General features: G+C 37.0%; 1 protein-coding gene across 5 annotated transcripts in view; it reads right to left on the bottom strand.

Annotated features, from left to right (window-relative positions):
- LOC127064633 (irregular chiasm C-roughest protein-like) overlaps positions 1 to 18536 on the bottom strand; it is a 129471-nt gene that overhangs the window by 14406 nt on the left and 96529 nt on the right. For all 5 annotated transcript variants that reach the window (XM_050995967.1, XM_050995966.1, XM_050995965.1 and 2 more), the window contains 3 exons: positions 16395 to 16627; positions 4035 to 4235; positions 1917 to 2047 (listed from right to left, as the gene is read on the bottom strand). In XM_050995967.1, coding sequence (XP_050851924.1) covers positions 1917 to 2047; positions 4035 to 4235; positions 16395 to 16627 — 565 coding nt within the window. The remainder of the gene's footprint in view (positions 1 to 1916; positions 2048 to 4034; positions 4236 to 16394; positions 16628 to 18536) is intronic.

Here is an 18536-nt window from a genome sequence, read left to right as displayed (position 1 = left end):
GTGTGAACAGGACAATCGTTGTTTCTTTTATTTGCTTCTTGTTTTTTCTTGCTATCGTCTTAAAACGTTACGAATAGTATAAGGAAAAATAAAAAGAAGAAGAAGAAGAAAAATGCACGAACGAGTTAAGAACGAAACGAGATTTTCAAGTGGAAGACGTTTGTTCTCCTTACACGATCGCCAAGAAAATCGTCTCATCGTTTCGAATGGTAATAAACGGAATGGCTTGGACGTAGTCGAGTCTCTTCTATTTCTTTCTCCCTTACTCATTCATTCATTCTCTCTTTTCTTCTATCTATTTGTCTCTCTCATTCTCGAATCGTACTCAGTTACTCCGATAAAGGACAGAAGTTGGAGTCGTACTCGACGACTTAGCCGGTACGTGTCTATTCCACGTTTGGATGTGAACCAACACACTCAAGAACCACAATGCGATCGATTTTATCGGACTCGTACCGCGAACGGCTTAAAAGCCAAAAGAGCGACCGATAAACGATGACGTTGACAGCCGTAGGGATTCGAAAACCCACGAAAACGAAACGAACGAATTGTACCTTCGTATTTTCGAACGAGAGAAATTTTTCCTTCTTAAAGGGATTCGACGTTACGAAAAGACGCATGCGATGGTTACGGATTCATGAACGAACGAATGGAACTATTTCGTTGACAAGAAAAGATATACCTTTTAACAAATTCGACGATATCGATTATAAATAAAGGAAAATAATTGGAGAAGATGCTATCAGTAAAACGTAGAATATATTAATATAACGAATAATGTATTCGCGGTTTAATTCAATGAATCATACCCTTTAAAGCGATCGTTTTTTTCTTTTAGAATTACCAAGAGGGTTTGTTAAAAGGGAGGGTAATCCGATCGCTCAGTTCACTTCCTTAAAATGGTAATCCGATCGCTTATGCCGGCTTTCATTCATGACCGAACTGATCTACCCCAAGTGAAGTAGATACAATACGTCTTTGTTACAAGAAATTTCTAAGCGGTGTTGTAATCCTTTTTAATAGTAGTTACGCCCATAGGGTGGTATTCATTTGTCTTTTTCCTTAGAGGACAAAAGAAGACAAATATTCCTACTATGATATAAACGTTAGAAACCCCTTTCGTTAGAAAAATGTCGTGATATTTAAGAAAAAGAATAAGTAAGATACGCTATGAAACCTTTAGAAAACGTCTCGTTGAGGCACTACGATCGATCACAATTTCCAGATCCGGAAAAGGGGGAGGGCTGACGCGTCGTCAGAGACAATGAAATCAGGACGCAAGAGGTGTGTCGAGCTAAAGACCGTACTATTGTAAAAGAGAGTTTCTTCGTGAACGTGTCCTAAAAACTTGAACGATTATATAGGTCAAACGAGCCTTGACATGCGTATTGAACGTTCCGGATTTTTAACTAACGCCCAATACAACTCTGTTTCAATATTTAACATTCGATATTTTTTCTCTATAATTAATTGCGATTGATATTGGTACGTAATTAATAGCTCCAACAAATTTTGGTATTTTTTATTGAAAGCATTTGCGTTGTCTCTTTTCTTTCTTCTTCTTTCTTTTTCTTTTTTCCAAATTCTTAATCGTCTCTACGTCGTTTCTATAAAGCATATAAGGTTAAAAGAAAGAGACGTAAGAGTTTAAGAGAAAGAAAGAGAAAAAAGGCCGCGGGCTATCGTTCTGCGGACGCACGCGATAGCGCGCGCACGATCTGCGCGCGCAGACGTCGTCCTGAATTTGACATTGTCCTCTTTGCAGACGGATATCGATCATCCGTTCTCTCTCGCGCTCTCTGGCCTCGGTCTTTGTCAGACTTGTGGCGTGACCCGCTATAAGAGCAACGTTGTTGCTCCCCACATGAACCCAGAAACGCCTGAGTAGTACAACCTCGTTGTGACTCAACACTCACCTGTACTCCATATCCGGGGGATTGCCCTCGGCGCGACATTTGAACCTCAACTCTGTTCCCTCGACGATACGTTTCTTATCCGATACTCCAGAGCCGCGGATTTTTAGTGACACCTTTGGTGCGTAACGTACCTGAAATAAATTCATTTATTTCAGTATTATTATTATTATTATTATTATTATTATTATTATTATTTTTGTTTTCTTTTCGTTTCTATATTTTTTCGTTATCTCTTAATTTTGCACCTTTTGCTACTTTCAATTAACTGTGAAATTTTGTAGCATCTATATATGGGTGTGTATATATATATATATATATATATATATATATATATTTTATTTCTACTTCATTTTAAAAAATGTATTTACTTTAGTCAGCTTTAGTTTGCTGTGCTTGAGTTGTGACACCGAGTTCAATTCAACGTAGAACTTGTGAAAAGAATTTTATTAAGGGATTTCGCGAGATGGGACTCGTGACTTTCGACTCGTTTTACTCGAAATCGAGTTCTCTTTCTAGAGAAAGAAAAGAAAAAGAAAAAGAAAAAAAAGAAAAAAAGAAAAGAGAAAGAGAGAAAAAGAAAGAGAGAGAGAGAAAGAGGGAGATTGAACATTTTGAATGTTCTTTTATCTCTCAATGCAAATTGGAGGCAATCGGAAGGTGGTGATTTTATTTTATCGTTTCGTATAACTGTTGCGAATAAAATATTTATTTTTATTTCATGAAAAGAGTTAATTTCCTTTTTATTGAGTCGAACGATCGATTCAATAAAATCTATCTATCTATATATATATATATATATATATATATATATATATATATATATATATATATAGATTTTATATATGTGTGTGTGTGTATGCGTGTATATATTATGTAGATGTATATATATATAGTTGAATTTCGAGTTTATCGAAGAGTTTCACTTAAGGTTAAAGGCGAATGTAACATATTCGGTTTAAAGTAGATCGTAAACAATAGGTCAGGCTCGAACGATCTTGTTTCACAGGTATCGCCTTTCGATACGAATATTCGAGAAAACTTTTAACTGGCAAGTATCGTACTTATGTACATATATCTACCTATGGAAAAGTGATACGAATTGTGGTACTATCTCTAGGATCAGAAACTTTACGAGAGATTTGTTTCGCAAGAAAAAGAGAAAGAAAGAGAGAAAGAAAGAAAGAAAGAAAGAAAGAAAGAAAATAGAAAGAAAGAAGGAAAGCCTTTCTTTTTACACGGAACAAGACCTTCTAGGCTACGTAGAAAATTTTCAAAAGTTCTCCCTTACGATTTTATCGTACATAAATTTTGACGACGACACACGGAAGAAAGTAATTTCGCTCTACCGAGAAAAGAGTATTTCCTTGGGGCTCGCGACAGTACTCATTCTTTCGACCCTTCTCTCTCTCTCTCTCTCTCTCTCTCTCCCTCTTTTTCTTTCTGTCTCTCTTTTCTGCTTACAACGATATTTCATATTTGTGTAAAACAACAAGCAAAAAGATTTTTCTCAATAATATACATACATCTTTCAATACCCTTATAACATCACGATTAAACTGATTTTTCTTGTTAAGAAATCAAATTAATGAAATATTTTTCAATAATATTTAATCGAATTTGATAATGAGTACCATGAGTTAATCATAATTGAAATGTGATGATCGTTGGAAGATTATGTAATATCTCGAATAAACAATATTACAAGAAGGAAGTTAAGGTTCGTATTCGTAATCAATCCATTGTTCAAGAAAAGGGAAAGAAAAAAAAAGAGAGAGAAAGAAAGAAGAGGAGACATAAAATGGTAACGAAAGGAAATGTAAAAGAAGGAACGAAATACGTAGTCAAAAGGTAAAAAGTTACGCCGCCGGCAGTAGACGATTATAACGCGGACCACTTCTCAAGAAACGACGTTAATTATTCTTCGCCTCGTTAATGCTGGCCGGCTTGCATTCAACAAGAAGGTCGTGTTAACTTTGCCCTGAAGCAAGCGTACGAAAAGCCGAGCAGTGCTTTTCCCTTTTCCGTTTGGATTTTAACCTTACAAGCAGTTCTTCTCGGTGTAAAATAAAAAATCTCTTTATCACAACTAAATTTCTACCATAGAAATTTTCGACTTACCTCGACACGTAACTTGGCACTTTGCGGCGTCCGATCAGCCGCGTTTTGACTTTGGCACGTGAAGGTGGTATTGTCGTGCTCCTTACGTGGCATCACTTTCAGAACCGACTTCACCGTGTACAAAGGGCCACCATCGAAGAGTTCCTTGGTGGTTTCTATACCTCTATGTTGCACGTTGCCTCGCCCGTCGATCCACGTGATCTGCATCAAAGATTTTCCAAAGATAAATATCCGATCGATAAGGGGTTAGTGTCGATTACAGAACCGATCACCTTGTCATTCTCTCTCTCTCTCTCTCTCTCTCTCTCTCTCTCTCTCTCTCTCTCTCTCAACCGCTTATAATGTAAAAGACGGACTTCAAAAGCTGTAACAGGCGTATAACATTATCGAAACGTATTTGCGATCTTGTAGAGAAAATGTTGAAACCAGAAGAAGGAGAGGACTTGGAATGACGGAGATGAGGATACAGAGGGTAGTATCGATCGATCGGTCTGTACCGTTAGTACCGTTAACGTTTATCCGGCCTGGAGCGTTTTCCAAGCACCTCTTCTTCTTGACAGCCTTTGGAAGAGCTCGGAGGCCTCGAGTTTCATCGAGAAGCTTTCTCTCCAAACTTTCGAATCTTGTTTAAAATTAATTCACCTTCGGTAGCCGCCTTAACGGAGTAGAGAAGGCTGTTAACGATTGAAAATCTTCTCTTCTCGTTATGATTCTAGACCGATAGGATAGCGCAACTTTAAAGTATTCTTTCCATGGGAAAGATAGAAAGAGATGGGAGAAAAAAGTATGAGGTAAAATGAGAAAGAGAGACTTCGGACTCTTACTTCTTTTCTTGGTCCAGTATATCGATGGAAGTTTGTGTATAATATTATACCTATTTTACTTTGATAATTCCTTTTGATAATACTATAATCTGTTTTAGTTTTTGCAAGAAGTAAAAGAGAGAGAGAGAGAGAGAAAATTGCTTTCTTCTCAACTTTTATCTTATATACAAACACGCGTACGTATAACTATTCTACGGAAATCCGTCTTATCGAGTCTAATTACAAGTCTCGAGCGAGACTTCTACGAGAGTCTGTTATCGATATAAGCTTCGCACAAACCGTAAGTGCAGGCGACACAGAGCAGAAATTCGCGTACTGTTATATAAGTCACTTACGATGGTACTTGTACTCTCTCGTTACGATGTCGATATCGTTATGTTTCCTCCATTTCATTTTTTTCTTCTTTTTCTCTTTTTTCTCTCTTTTCTCTTTCCTTTTTTCTTTTCTTTTTTCTTGTCTTGCTTTTCGTTACAGACAAAGTTATTAACAGAAAGACGGGAGAAAATTCTGACGAGATACGTCACTCTGAAATTATTTCGTTAAAGGAGACAAAAGCGTTCGTTTGACATGAATGCATTCTGTATATTTAGGTCAGGAGATTTAAAATTCCGTCTTTATATTCTTCGACGTAATTGATGACTCTAAAGAGAGAATTTTTATTTATTCAATATATATGTATATATATATATACATATATAGGATCATCGAATTAGAAGTTAAAATTAACCAATTTCTTTCTTATTAATTCACAACTATAGAAACAATCTATAGTTGTACCAGAGCAGATAGATTCAATTATTTATAAGTCTATATAAAGTCGCGATAGTTTCTATATTTCGATCTTCGATTGTGTCACTCGTAATTAGAAACGATTTCTCGTTGACAGCTAGACATTTTTTATGTTAAACTAGTTTTAGACAAGAGCAATGCCATCCATAAAGGTTCGTCGATGTGAAGGAGGAGAAAGAAAAAGAAAATGAAGAAAAAGAAGAAGAAAAAAAAAGGAATAAGAAGAATAAAAAGAATAAGAAGAAAAAGAAGAAAGAGAAAAGCATTAAACGTACTGGTAACTCTGATTACTATCCCAAGATAAATCTCGAGAAGCCTTGGGACTTAAGCGCAAGGGGAAAAACAGGAAAAACGAAAAGCGGAGGGGTAGATGTCTGCCACTAACGAAAACTGATTATCGAACGGCTTTTTCTTCTGAGTCGTAGCTTTAATGAACGAGCTTCTACTTACGCCACAAGCTTCCTTTTCTACCGGTTAGATTCCACTGCCGAAAAGGTTACGGAAATAGATCTTCACCGCTCTAATTAAGGATTCTACGCAAGAAACTCTACGGTTCAGTACCGATGGTATAGTTTCGCGAGTTTGTGGTTTAGCGGCATTTAATGTCGTCATTGTTACGCCATGAGTACGAATCTAATTAACTGACGAAGACGACGACGACAACAACGACGACGAGGACGACGACAAGGTTTTACCGACCTTTCGCGAGTTCCTAAGTTGGAAAAGCTATGCTGATTTTCCCCACTAATTTCTCCTTTTTTTTTTGTTCTATTCTCATTCCAATTTTTCGTCGATGTCTATGGAAAGAATAAAAAGTTAAAAATCACTGGGAAAAGTATTTTCTATTAGGTAGGTATTTACAGTTCTCTTCGATTTCGTTCGTTCGAATTTAAAACTGCGAAAAATTTATTACTTACGCTTTATCATTCAGCTATTTTTCAAAACGGAATAAAAGGTAACACCGAACAACGGTAAGTTTCTTCGTGAAAATTTATTCGCTACTACGGTGCACGTAAATTCTTGCTATTTTTACGACGCAACATCGTCCCATCTACCGTCCTGCTATCAATCGATCGAAAAGCTTAAACCGAAGTAAATTTTCCATCAACTTAAAAACCTACGAAAATACAGGATGCAATTTTATACGATGATCAATCGAAAAATAATAGTGACTTTTTTGGCATGATCTGACAAAGCTCAGACAATTTTTTCTTTCTATTATAACAACCATGTTCGAACTATAGCGATGCATACTTAAAATATAGTAACTTTATTATAACATTCTAAATAAATGAAATTTCTTTTTCCCTTCCTCTCTCTCTCTTTTTCTCGATGTTTTTATCAATTTTTTTTCCCGTACCCACATTTAAAACCTTCTTGAAACTCTTTATTCGTATAACATTCTTTCTCTCTCTCTCTCTTTCTTTTTCTTTCCCTCTATCTTCTTTTTTCGTGGACGCTGTTTTTTTTACAGTTTCTCGACGGCAAACATGCTCCATCTAAGCTTTCCGCGCTGCTGCATCAACCGACCTTATCGTCCTTATCGGCATTAATTAGAGAACCTGCACTAACACAGAGAAGTACAAGAGAAGAAAAAGAAAGGGAGAGAAAGAAAGAGAGAGAGAGAGAGAGAGAGAGAGAGAAATAGAGAGAGAGAGAGAGTGAGAAGGAGAGAGGGAGGAAGAGAGGGACCACAATCCTGATAGAATTACCAACTTCACCGTCCGCGAAACACGTGGCGGCTCAACCTGTAATCCTATTACACGCCAGAAACATATCTTCTGGAAAATGACTTGGTGAAATTCATTAAATGATAGGAAAAGAAAAATGCAAATTAGAAGGCAAAAAGAAAATTCTTAACGAAGAAAGAATATCACCAAAACTTTTTCCTTCTTTAATCAGTGAAATTCATTACAATCGTATTTCGATCATGTTCGATGTACTATATGTACATTTCATGATCATAGTATACTCGTCGTTATCTACGAGCTCATCGGCATTCATTAGGATACGCTTGGTTCCAATTCTGATAGGAATTTCGAGGGGTTTCCTCCTTCGAAATGCCTTTCAGCTTAACAGGATCCTCTTCCCTTCTCTTCTCAAGCGTATTCCACGTGATTCTAGTGTCTCCTCTGGTTTCTTCGATCTTCTCTCTCTCTCTTTCTCTCTAACTATATCTCTATCTTTCTCTATTTCCATCTGGTCTGCTTTCCAGGCAAAGTGGTAAGTAGTAATTAAACAAGGATGCAAAACGTTTACCCTCTGTTTGCCTTCTCTTGCTTCCTTTCTATCTTCATCTTTTCACTCTCTCTTTGTCTTGTTTCTCTCTCTCTCTCTCTCTCTCTCTCTCTCTCTTTCTCATACACGTCGCATCTCTCTTCCGACGTATCATATAACTCCACTTTCCATGCTATTGTCCGTTTACCGTGGAGACAGTGTGCACACGGCGTAAGAGTTACGCATGCCACCCCACGGGAAATTATTACCTGCAAATCTGTTTGTCCACGGTGAGGTCTGAACATCGGGCACTGAGCTCGGTGAACGCGAATTATTAGCCATACTCACCAATGCCGTGTTATTCACTGAATAGAGTGAATCTCGTTCGCGATATTTACGCATGGTTGATGCGTTAAATGTCCATGGAGTGCATCGAGAGCATCGATGTATGAGAAATAGAGATGGAAAGTAAATTTATCGTATTAGAACAAAGATCTATGGAATTAGATCATACTGGGAAATGATAAAAGTAATATAACAAAGTCGTAAGATATAAACAAATTATCTTTTCGTATATACGATCTCGTAAAATAGAAACGACCCTCGGTAACCCAATTTTTGCTCGAATCTACAAGAAAATATACAATATATATATATATATATATATATATATATATATATATATATATATAATGAAAAATTTATGTGGTTATCTGTAACTTATATTTAGCAGACACTAATCTGCGAACGAAAAACTAACAAATAATTATATCGCGAACAGATAGAATAACATTTTTCAAGAGATACGCTCATAATTATATCTGCCTGTGTTTTCAACGTTTTATCGTCGCGTTATAAAGCGAGTTTAAAAATAAAAAAAATGAAAATAAAAAAGATAAAGGAAACATAAAGATAAGAATCGTTTTTATAGAGCATTGAAAGCTTGTCGAAGAAGATTGGAGCTTGGTAATCGTAGATCGGAGTTCGTCTCTCGTCCGAAGCTCGTTCACGTAGAAGCCGTGCAAATTTTTCTTGAGATTTATGATCTCGCCAAAGATGAGCAAGTTTTTCCGGTTTTCTTTCCGTATAATCTTTTGGTTTCTTTTTTCGAAGAATCATCTCAGCACAGATGGAGGACGCAACGAAGGATTCAACGAACTCACGGTTGGCAGCTACAAGAGTTACTTAAGCGTGAATACCCAGACCGATCAAACCGGTTCCACGTTCGCGTTTATTTTTTTCTTGTTTTTCTCTTTCTTTGTTTTTTAATGTTATACTCGAAAGATCGAGAATGTTGGTATCCGTTGGAGTCAATTTTCTTTTATATTTTCACTACGTCCTTGCAGCAGATGCACATATGTTAATGGTTATTTCAATATGACATAGTGCAGCGTACTTACAACTATTTTTACAAGGATTATTCGACCGTGACAATTTCATAAATTGTACTCACACTGGGATACTTTGTATTCTATAAATTTACAATCGATCACATTTAAATTAGTCACATAGCATAATTCATTATATTATTCTACTTATATTTATCGAAACAAAGCAGAATGGTGTTTGTTCCGTAAAGGACTATGAAGGAGCGTTCGAGCGGATCTAATTCTCAACGCACAATGCGATACCTACGCGTTTTCGAGATCGTTTGATTTAATCAAAAGGGAACATTGCTAACACTATGAAAGAGAGAGGAGAGAGAGAGAGAGAGACAGACAGAGAAGGAGAGGGAACGAATGAAAGAGAGAGGAAATGAGAGAGAGAAACAGAGAGACAGAGAGAGAGAGAGAGAGAGAGAGGAAATGAGAGAGAAGCAGAGAGACAGAGACAGAAAGAGAAAGAGAGAGAGAGAGAGAGAGAGAGAGAGAGAGAGAGAGGTAACTCAGTCTATGCGTTTCCGCAGGCGTTTGCTCTCGATTCTCGCGTAGAGCGAAGTCGTCTATTTAATGTAAAAGTAACACCCGTAATGAATAGGAGCTCGGACGGCGTTCAGTTTAATTATACGAGGAAATCAACGTCAGTTTTGTTGCGACAAGTAGCATGAAGAAAGAAATAAAGAGGGAGAGAAAGAGAGAGAGAGAGAGAGAGAGAGAGAGAGAGAGAGAGAGAGAGATGGAAGAGAACAGCGAAGCAAAAATAACTTCGACCTCGGCAATGAAATTAATTATCCACTCGCGTGAACCAAGCTCTCTGTCTCTGTCTCTCTGTTTCTCTCTCTTTTTCTCTGTCTTCCTCTTTCTCTTTTTTCTCATTCTGTCTTTTTCTTAAGAAGAAGCGGGTGTAAACTGGCGTTAGTAGCATCGTCTTACCGTTATAATTACCATTCTCGTTTCATTAGGCTATAAGTAGAAGCTTGGTACAAGCATTAACGGTTTTCAAACCTGCCACGCCTAAATCGAATCGAGATCTTAATGTTATATTACTTTCGTATCAAGATTCTCGTTCTCTCTCTCTCTCTCTCTCTCTTTCTCTCTCTATTTATCTATCTATCTACCTGTTTTATATATATATATATAGCATATACATATACGTATATTTATTTTTATATCTTATTTCGTCTGGGAAACTTTCGTGTAAATTTATCAAGCGACATCGTTCGTACGTTCCGCTAAAGTGCACCCTACAGGAGAAATAAGGATTTTCGAAGAAGTATTGGCAAGGATCCTTCCAGTTTACGCGTACATGGATCTCTCGTACTCGTTCGCTCGCTCTCACTCGGCTGTTATGACTTCCTTTGAAAATTCTCGAACGAGTTTGCCGAGTGTCGGGTGCAAGCGTTCTCTTGCGTACGTTATCTGAGATTTTTCCGGAATATTATAAAAATGCGTTAGTTTCGTAGAAAAAAACTAGACTTAGAGTAAAGAAAGTATATATATATATATACTAAGAAATCTATTTCTAATATAGTAAAAATCTAGAGATATAAAAAGAGATAAAGAGAAGTAAGGCAGATTTTATGAGAACTCTTATTTCTTCATACAAAACGTTGTATCATACAAAACTTTTTTGTGAAATTAATAATATTAAAAGGGAAGGATTGTATGTCAGAAAGATAGATGTAGATAGATAGAGATAGATAGAGAGAGAGAGGAGAGAGAGAGACAGAGAGAGAAAGAGAGAGAGACAGAGACAGAGAAAATGCAAATTATGACATGAACGAAGTAACGGTGCTACGACGAAAGGAATTGTATAGCTCGCACGTGGATAATAAGGATAATGAAGCTAACGAGGGAGATGACATCTCCTTTCTCTGTGCCGACGTGTGTACTACATACATATATACATATATATATATATATACATACATTCATACATTTATATATACATATATTCATACATACATACATACATACGTACATACAAACGATAGAACAGCGATTATGCTCCGACGTAAGCCGATATGCAAGCTACTCGCCATTATGCGCCCTGCTATTTGGCTTTTGTTATTCTCCCAATCGATCGATTCCTATTTAATCCTCGAATTGTTTTAGGACAGTTCAATGACCTTACTGTATGAACTTACATAGGTATATAGCATACATATACGTGTATGAAATATCTGAAAATTCACATATATCAAATTTCAACTAATCGAATGATCAACTTAAGCGCATAGTAGAATCATGTATTTAAAGAAAAGTTCAAACTTTCTCCGATATTTTTTCATCCGTTGTATCTTTGAAATATTAAAACTCGTTAAATCTTTCCGTTTTATCGTCTTTGCCTACTCGACTTCCGGTTGGATTTGTAGTTTAATATTACCTACCGTTGGATAGATCGAATTAATCCCAGAAATTACCATATCGCCGGATGCCGAAGCGTGGCACAAAGTCGAACAAATTTAATTAGTGAAACTCGTACTTGCAATTTTACTCCAAACACGATCCATTCTGCTAAAGAAAGAATTCCTGTTTAAAAGTAGTAAGGAATTATATTTCTGTCGTTAATCCATTAATAACGTGTCGTTCTTGACATCTTTGATTGCTATTGTTTTATGAAAATTTCAGATGAATGTACGTATACACATAAAGTTTTAAGATATACGTATCGGAGTATAGGATGTTAATTAATATTAATTTTCAGATTATGCAAGAACTTTTAACAAGAGAGACAATAGAGAAAAGGACGGAAGGAGAGAGAGAGAGAGAGAGAGAGAGAGAGAGACAGCCAAAAACTGTTCTCTGAAAATCCTCCTGTTTTATTCATTCAACCGAAAAACTCATGAATTATACAATCGATACTTTAAATTAAATGCAGTATAGAACAATAAACCACTCGCATTTTACCTACTGTCTTTTCAACGTATATCTGATTAATCAGTTTAAAGGATTACTCGAATAATCGAAGCCATTCTTATGCATGTTCGATTTTGTTCGATTTTCCTCGAAATCCTTTTTAAAGGATCTTCGAGAAATACGAACGAATTTACAATATATGTATCGTTACGAATCTTATTATCAATCGGAAAAGAGCATATAAATAAAAAAAAAAAAAGGATTACTTATGCTCTTTACAAATTTTTTTTTTTTATAAATGCGAACACGTTTCCAGCTAAAGAATATATAATCTGATTATACTTAACGTTTCACGCAAAGACAATGCATTCGGATGGAACGATATACGTTTATCTCCTAACGAACATTGCAAAACTACCATTGAAATACAGGTAAACGGAAACAAAGCGATATTATACAGGGTACTTTATTCCACCGGGAATGGATACATCCGTTTAGTACGCCCCCTCTTTATATATATATATATATATATATATATATATATATATATCATATCTAACATACATAGATATCATACGTTGGAATTGCAGGTCGAATATTTATTCCGTGTTTTTCATCATCCAGCAGCGCAATTCGATTCCATTGTTAAATATATGCATGATAGTTATGCATCGATTATTAGATCGTAGCCATGAATAAAGAAGATAGAAAAATATAAAAAAAAAAAAGAAGAAGAAAGAGAAAAGAAAAGAAATAATCGATAAATCTGAAAGTATAAAAAAAAAAACGTCCTATGATTCAACTTGTTATATCTCGTCGATGATATTCTGAAAAAAAAAATCAAAGCAAAAAAGAAAAAGAAAAAAAGAAAAGAAGTGAGAGACGGAGAAAGAAAAAATAAAAAGAGTATAGTTGTAATTTTATTCTTTGTCATAGGACGGACAGTCTATTTACGACAATCCGAGTTGAGGGTGAGTATATACTCTATAGATTCCGAAGCGTTTCGAGTCGAACGACGAGGCTTTCAATAATCGAACAATGGCTCTGGCTTGCTGAAGAATATCGCAATTATTTCTCCGCTGTGCGGTTTGAAAAAACGCGTGATCGATGAATTTCAGAAGATTGGCGAGTCGTTCGTATACTCGGTTGTACGCACGACTCACTCTCTCCCTCTCTCTCTCTCTCTCTCTTTTCCTTTATTTCTCAATTTCTCTCTTTTTTTCCATTCACATTTTTGTTCGATTATTCGTAGAAACAATGAGTAATGGCTATTGTGCTCTACTCCTATGCAGAAACATTTCCCCCGTAAGATAGGAGAGAACGTTAATGACAATTCGAGTGTGACTATTGCAATTGCAATTTCATTCACATAGAACGTATTTGTTTTATTGACACTTTTACTCGACCGTCGGTGTCGCTAATAATTCCATCTTCCTTTCTCTTTTCTCTTCTATCATTTAAAAGAAATTTTTTCCAATGTGAAAACTAAAATATCTAAAGAGGTTTTACGTCGATAACAACACGAAAGCTTTCGTTCTTAATTTTAAGCGTGAAGACTTTCGTGACGTTCATATCCCAAAAGGAATCTATAGATATGAAAAACTTTTACGAACCACCCCTTTTCCACTCCTCTCTCTCTCTCTCTCTCTCTCTTTCTTCTCCTCTGTTTACCTCGGCATCACAATTACATATTCAACGATCGCTTCTGAAATCGGACGACGGTTTGCATCATTAATCATGGATTTGCATAATTTTAATTAAAAACTATGCGAATAGTCTCCAAGCAAATTTCATTAATATCTCTAGTTGAGCCGGTTACGTGACCTTAACTGATAGATAGATATTCCACTTTCAACTTACTTTCCCTTTTTCCCTTCTTTCTTTTATCCAAACATACGATCGAAAATCATTCTTAATTAATAAATTCGAGTCGCGTCGAGAGATCACGAGGAAAGAGCATGTACACGCAAAATTGAGACGTCAACGTGAACTCACGTGTGTTAAATGAAACGTAGGTATCTCGCTTGAGTAAGCAAGTAAGCAAGCAAGCAAACAACAAAAGGTTTGGATCGATCTTTCGTGCTCGCTGGACGACGATTAATTCCAATTTGCTGAGCTTTACGAAGGACTGGAGAAAGGTAAGGTAAGGTAAAGTAAGGTAAGGTAAGGTAAGCTAAACTAAGGTATGGTATGGTATGGTATGGTATGGTATGGTCTGTTATGGTATGGTAAACTAAGTTAAGTTAAGTTAAGGTAAGCACGAAGGGATATATATTTTTCGCGAGTCACTGAGATTAAAACATAAGAAGGAACGACGAAAAGGGTGAGAAGATGCGGTAGGTTGATCTCGTAAAGATTTCGATGTACGTGACTAAGTGTGTTATACGTGTGTTGTATGATCTTCGTTGATGTATATACGTACATAAGTATATAGACGATGTGTATCGTGCTTGGCTGAGTGTACGACACTCTGACTCTAAAGGGTTAATGATACTAGGATTTAAATGGCGCAGGAGTCAAAGCAAGTGTCGTTTCAGGGACGACATGTATGATCTACGTATACGTGTGTAGAGAGTAAGAAGAAAGAGAATGAATGAATGAGAGAGACAGAGAGAGAGAGAGAGAGAGAGAGAGAATCGTCAGGAAAGCAACATGGATAAAGACAGAGTATGGCAAACGAAGGCTGAAGAAACGCATCGTGAACTGGTTCTATACGAGGGTACTATTTTCTTCTCTCTCTCTCTCTCTCTCTTTCTCCTTCTCTCTCCCTTTTTTTCTCTTTCTTCTTCTTAACGGCTCGCGGCGTTCTTTTCTTTGCTCGTAAAGCTGTACCCTGTGATCTCAAAGATACAGAACTTTTTTTTCCTTTCCAGTAGTAGGTACACCACGAGAAGAGGGCAGACCGTTCTTGCTAGTGGTTAACGTTGGAGATGTCAGTGATGGTGTAATGGTGGTGATGGTGGTAGTGGTGGTGTAGCCGCTGCTGGTAGTGGCGTAGCCACTGGTGGTAGTGGTGGTAGTGGTGGTGGTACAGCCGCTGGTGGTTCCGGCTTGTTCAAAGAGGAGCCGAACTCGGTCAAGCTGCCATTTCGCCAAGTCACTCGCGGTCTATCGTGTTAAAAGTATTCTGGTAGGGTAAGCTTGTGCTTGCGCGCTTACGATGTACCACGAAAAGCCGGAAATACGGACAAACACGTACTGGCTAAAGATCCATTACCGTTCTCTTAATGTCGTCCCGGACGAGCTCGTTCGTTCCGTTTTGACTCTTGACCTTTGCTCTCTTTTTCCTTTATACATACGCTCCTCACCATTACCATTATCTTTCAGTCACACAACTATTACCACCACCTATGATCATTTTCTATAGTTTTTAGTTATATTTATACGCTATTTTTGCGGTCACCGACTTGTATCTCTCCCTATCTCTTGTCTCTCTTTCTCTTTCTCTCTACTCTTTTCATAAATTTACATATGTGTCCAAGTCTAGTCGCAGAAAGCTAGCTGTTAGTCACAAAAATTGTAAGCCGCCGTTTTTAATTATATTTATACGTTTTTTGCGTTGCGAATAGCCTCTCTCTCTTTCTCTCTGCCTCTTTCCTTCTTTTTCTCTTTCTTTACTCTTTTCATCAACTTATCTACGTGTCCAGTTGTAACGAGTTATAAAAATATCAAGTTAACAGGAAAAAAGTTTAAAATAGACGAGGTGACGAGTATTCCTAAAGGCAATCTTCCATATCTAACGTGAGAATGAACAAGTATTATCGTCACTATGGATGCTTGCATTCCCTCGTAAGCATCCTTTGCATTCTAGTTCGTCTCCTACGTAAGGAGATGATCTATAGTTGTGGAATGGCGAGATACCACCACCACCACCACCATCATCATCACGAATGACATATTTCAACGTGACCTACGTCACTGTCAGCAACAATTGTAACGCGACATCGATTTCCTCAAGTAACGACGCGAGACGTATAATCGATCAAGCGTAACCTTCGAGTTGGCGCCTTGTCCATCAAATTTTCTCTTCGCTCAACGCCTTCCATCTCTTTCTCTTTTTTCTTTCCTTAACTTTAAACTAGTTTTAATACTCTATTATTAACTTAGGTTTACTATTATTACTCGTGCGTTGCTTTTCTTTTCCTTTTATTTTTTAATATATATATATATATATATATATATATATATATATATATATTAAAAATATAAAATATATATATATTTCCCCTCAGTTTTCTCTATCTTTTCTTATCCCAAATATCGATCCATTATTTATCAACGTTCGATCTTACCTCAGCCGGTGGTTTTCCAGCAACACTAACGCACTCGATTACGAGCTCTCGATCCTCGGTCGTCACGAGAAAGTCACCCTGAAGGATCTTCGGTGGCTCAGGCGGCACTAACACGCTCAAACGAGCAAATCTCGATCGTAAGGCTGGCTGACCATCGTTCGTCGGCGAAGCCTGGCACTGATAAACGCCATCATCCTCAAGCTCAACCGGATATATGTGTAATGAAAAATCACCTGGAATTAAAATTCCTCTGCGTGAGTATAATTTATGGATTGTATCTTAGGCGTAGGAAAAAGAAAAGAAAAGAATAGGAAAATTACGAACGATAGAGGGTTCTTGATTCGATCGCTAAAAATCGATAACATCCTAGATGAAAAGTTTACGAAAGAAGAAAAAAGAAGAAAAAAGAGAAGAAGAGAGAGGGGTATTTTTATTTGAAAATCTCGGCGCATGTACGTACGTGTAAGCTGCCAAGTGCAAGAGAGATTCTGTTATATATATACATATATATATATATACATATACATATATATATATATATATATATATATATATATATATATATAACATACGTGTGATAGACGAATTAAAGTGTCCGCTAGTACTAACGCAGAAGGTTTCGAACAGGTTAACAGCCAACGGCTTGTGCCAACAACCCTGGTTGGTAAAAGCTCTCTCTCTCCCTCTCACACATTTTTTCTCTCTTTCTCATTTCCTCTAGTTCGTTCGTCGAATTGCGAGAACGCATTTGAGCGACGTCTCGATGGCAAAGGATCACGCTGGAATAAATTCGTCTCGATGCTCGGTTTACTGTTTTTCCAGGTTCCGTTCGATCGTTCGAATTCGTCACGCCGAAGGGAGAAAACCGGCTGGAACTACGCTCTCGAAGAGAAACCGAAAGTAAACAGAGTTGAATCAATGAAAAATGTTCAAAAAAAAAAAAAAAGTATATAGAAAAGAAAAACGAAAAAAGAAAGAAAAAAGAAAGTAAAAGAAAATTACCTGAAACGTTATGGTACTTTTCTCTCTCTCTCTCTCTCTCTCTCTCTCTCTCTCTCTCTTTCTGTTATGCAGAGCTTTCCGCTTCACCATTCACGACGAAGAATAATTCTTGCAATAAATTGCACCCTTAACGATGCCATACTACGTGGTGCATCGAAACGATCCTTTTGGTTCACGTTCGATAAAACGTACGCGTCGTGTGCTCGTAATGCCATTCGATCCATTATTGTACGGGCTTTCTCTATAACGAGAGAATTTAATCGTCGATCGTACGTTACACGATCCGGGGAATCCGAACGGATCGTTAAATAATCCGTACCTCGCCTAAGCTTTGAATGCGATTTGTAAGAGAAACAACTTCTCGAACCGATTACCAGTATTATGTTCTTATAGGAATTTGTTCTTTTATTTTTACGAGAAACTAAATGGTATCATTCTTGACCAATTACTGAAACGATTGAAACAAACGTGGTTATATTTGTTACTTTTGATTAGAAAGAAATGATGTAGCAGCTGATAATTTGTTTGTATCGATTGGACATTGCACATTTTGCTTCTCTTTCTCCCTCTCTCTCTTTTTGTTTTTTTTTTTTTATTACTTTTGCGTATACGTAAATTTGAATGAAAAGGAACGATCAAAATTGACACTCATAGACTTACACTTACACTCGTGCAAAAACTATGCAGGTTTGAACGATCGAGTAACTCGTAACAACCGGTATTACGCGGGACAGCTATTAGCCCTTCTCTAGTCAAGTACAACGAACGAACTTTCAAAACACTCTAGCACTCGAGTTCGCGTTTCCGTAGCGAGCTGCGATAATTAACTTTCGCGCGAAACGTGCTCGCCCCCTCTCCCCAATTCTCTTTACCTTTCCTACCTCTCCATGTGAAATCTTTTTAACGAATATATAACATACCTCTATATATCTATGTTAGTAAAAGCGATTCGAGAAAACTGTTAGACTGAAAGAGAATAGCTCGTGTACAAAATAGGCCGATGATAACAATACTTAAACATTTCAATCGTCGACACTTAAAATTAGCGAAAGTTTTCAAGTAAAAAGACATCGGTGCGATCGATAAGGAAACAAAGAGCTAGATGAATGAATAAAGAGAGAGAGAGAGAGAGAGAGACAG

Source organism: Vespula vulgaris, chromosome 6 (assembly GCF_905475345.1).
Source record: "Vespula vulgaris chromosome 6, iyVesVulg1.1, whole genome shotgun sequence".
Lineage (NCBI taxonomy): Eukaryota > Metazoa > Arthropoda > Insecta > Hymenoptera > Vespidae > Vespula > Vespula vulgaris.
This window is presented reverse-complemented; position numbering and strand designations above follow the sequence as displayed.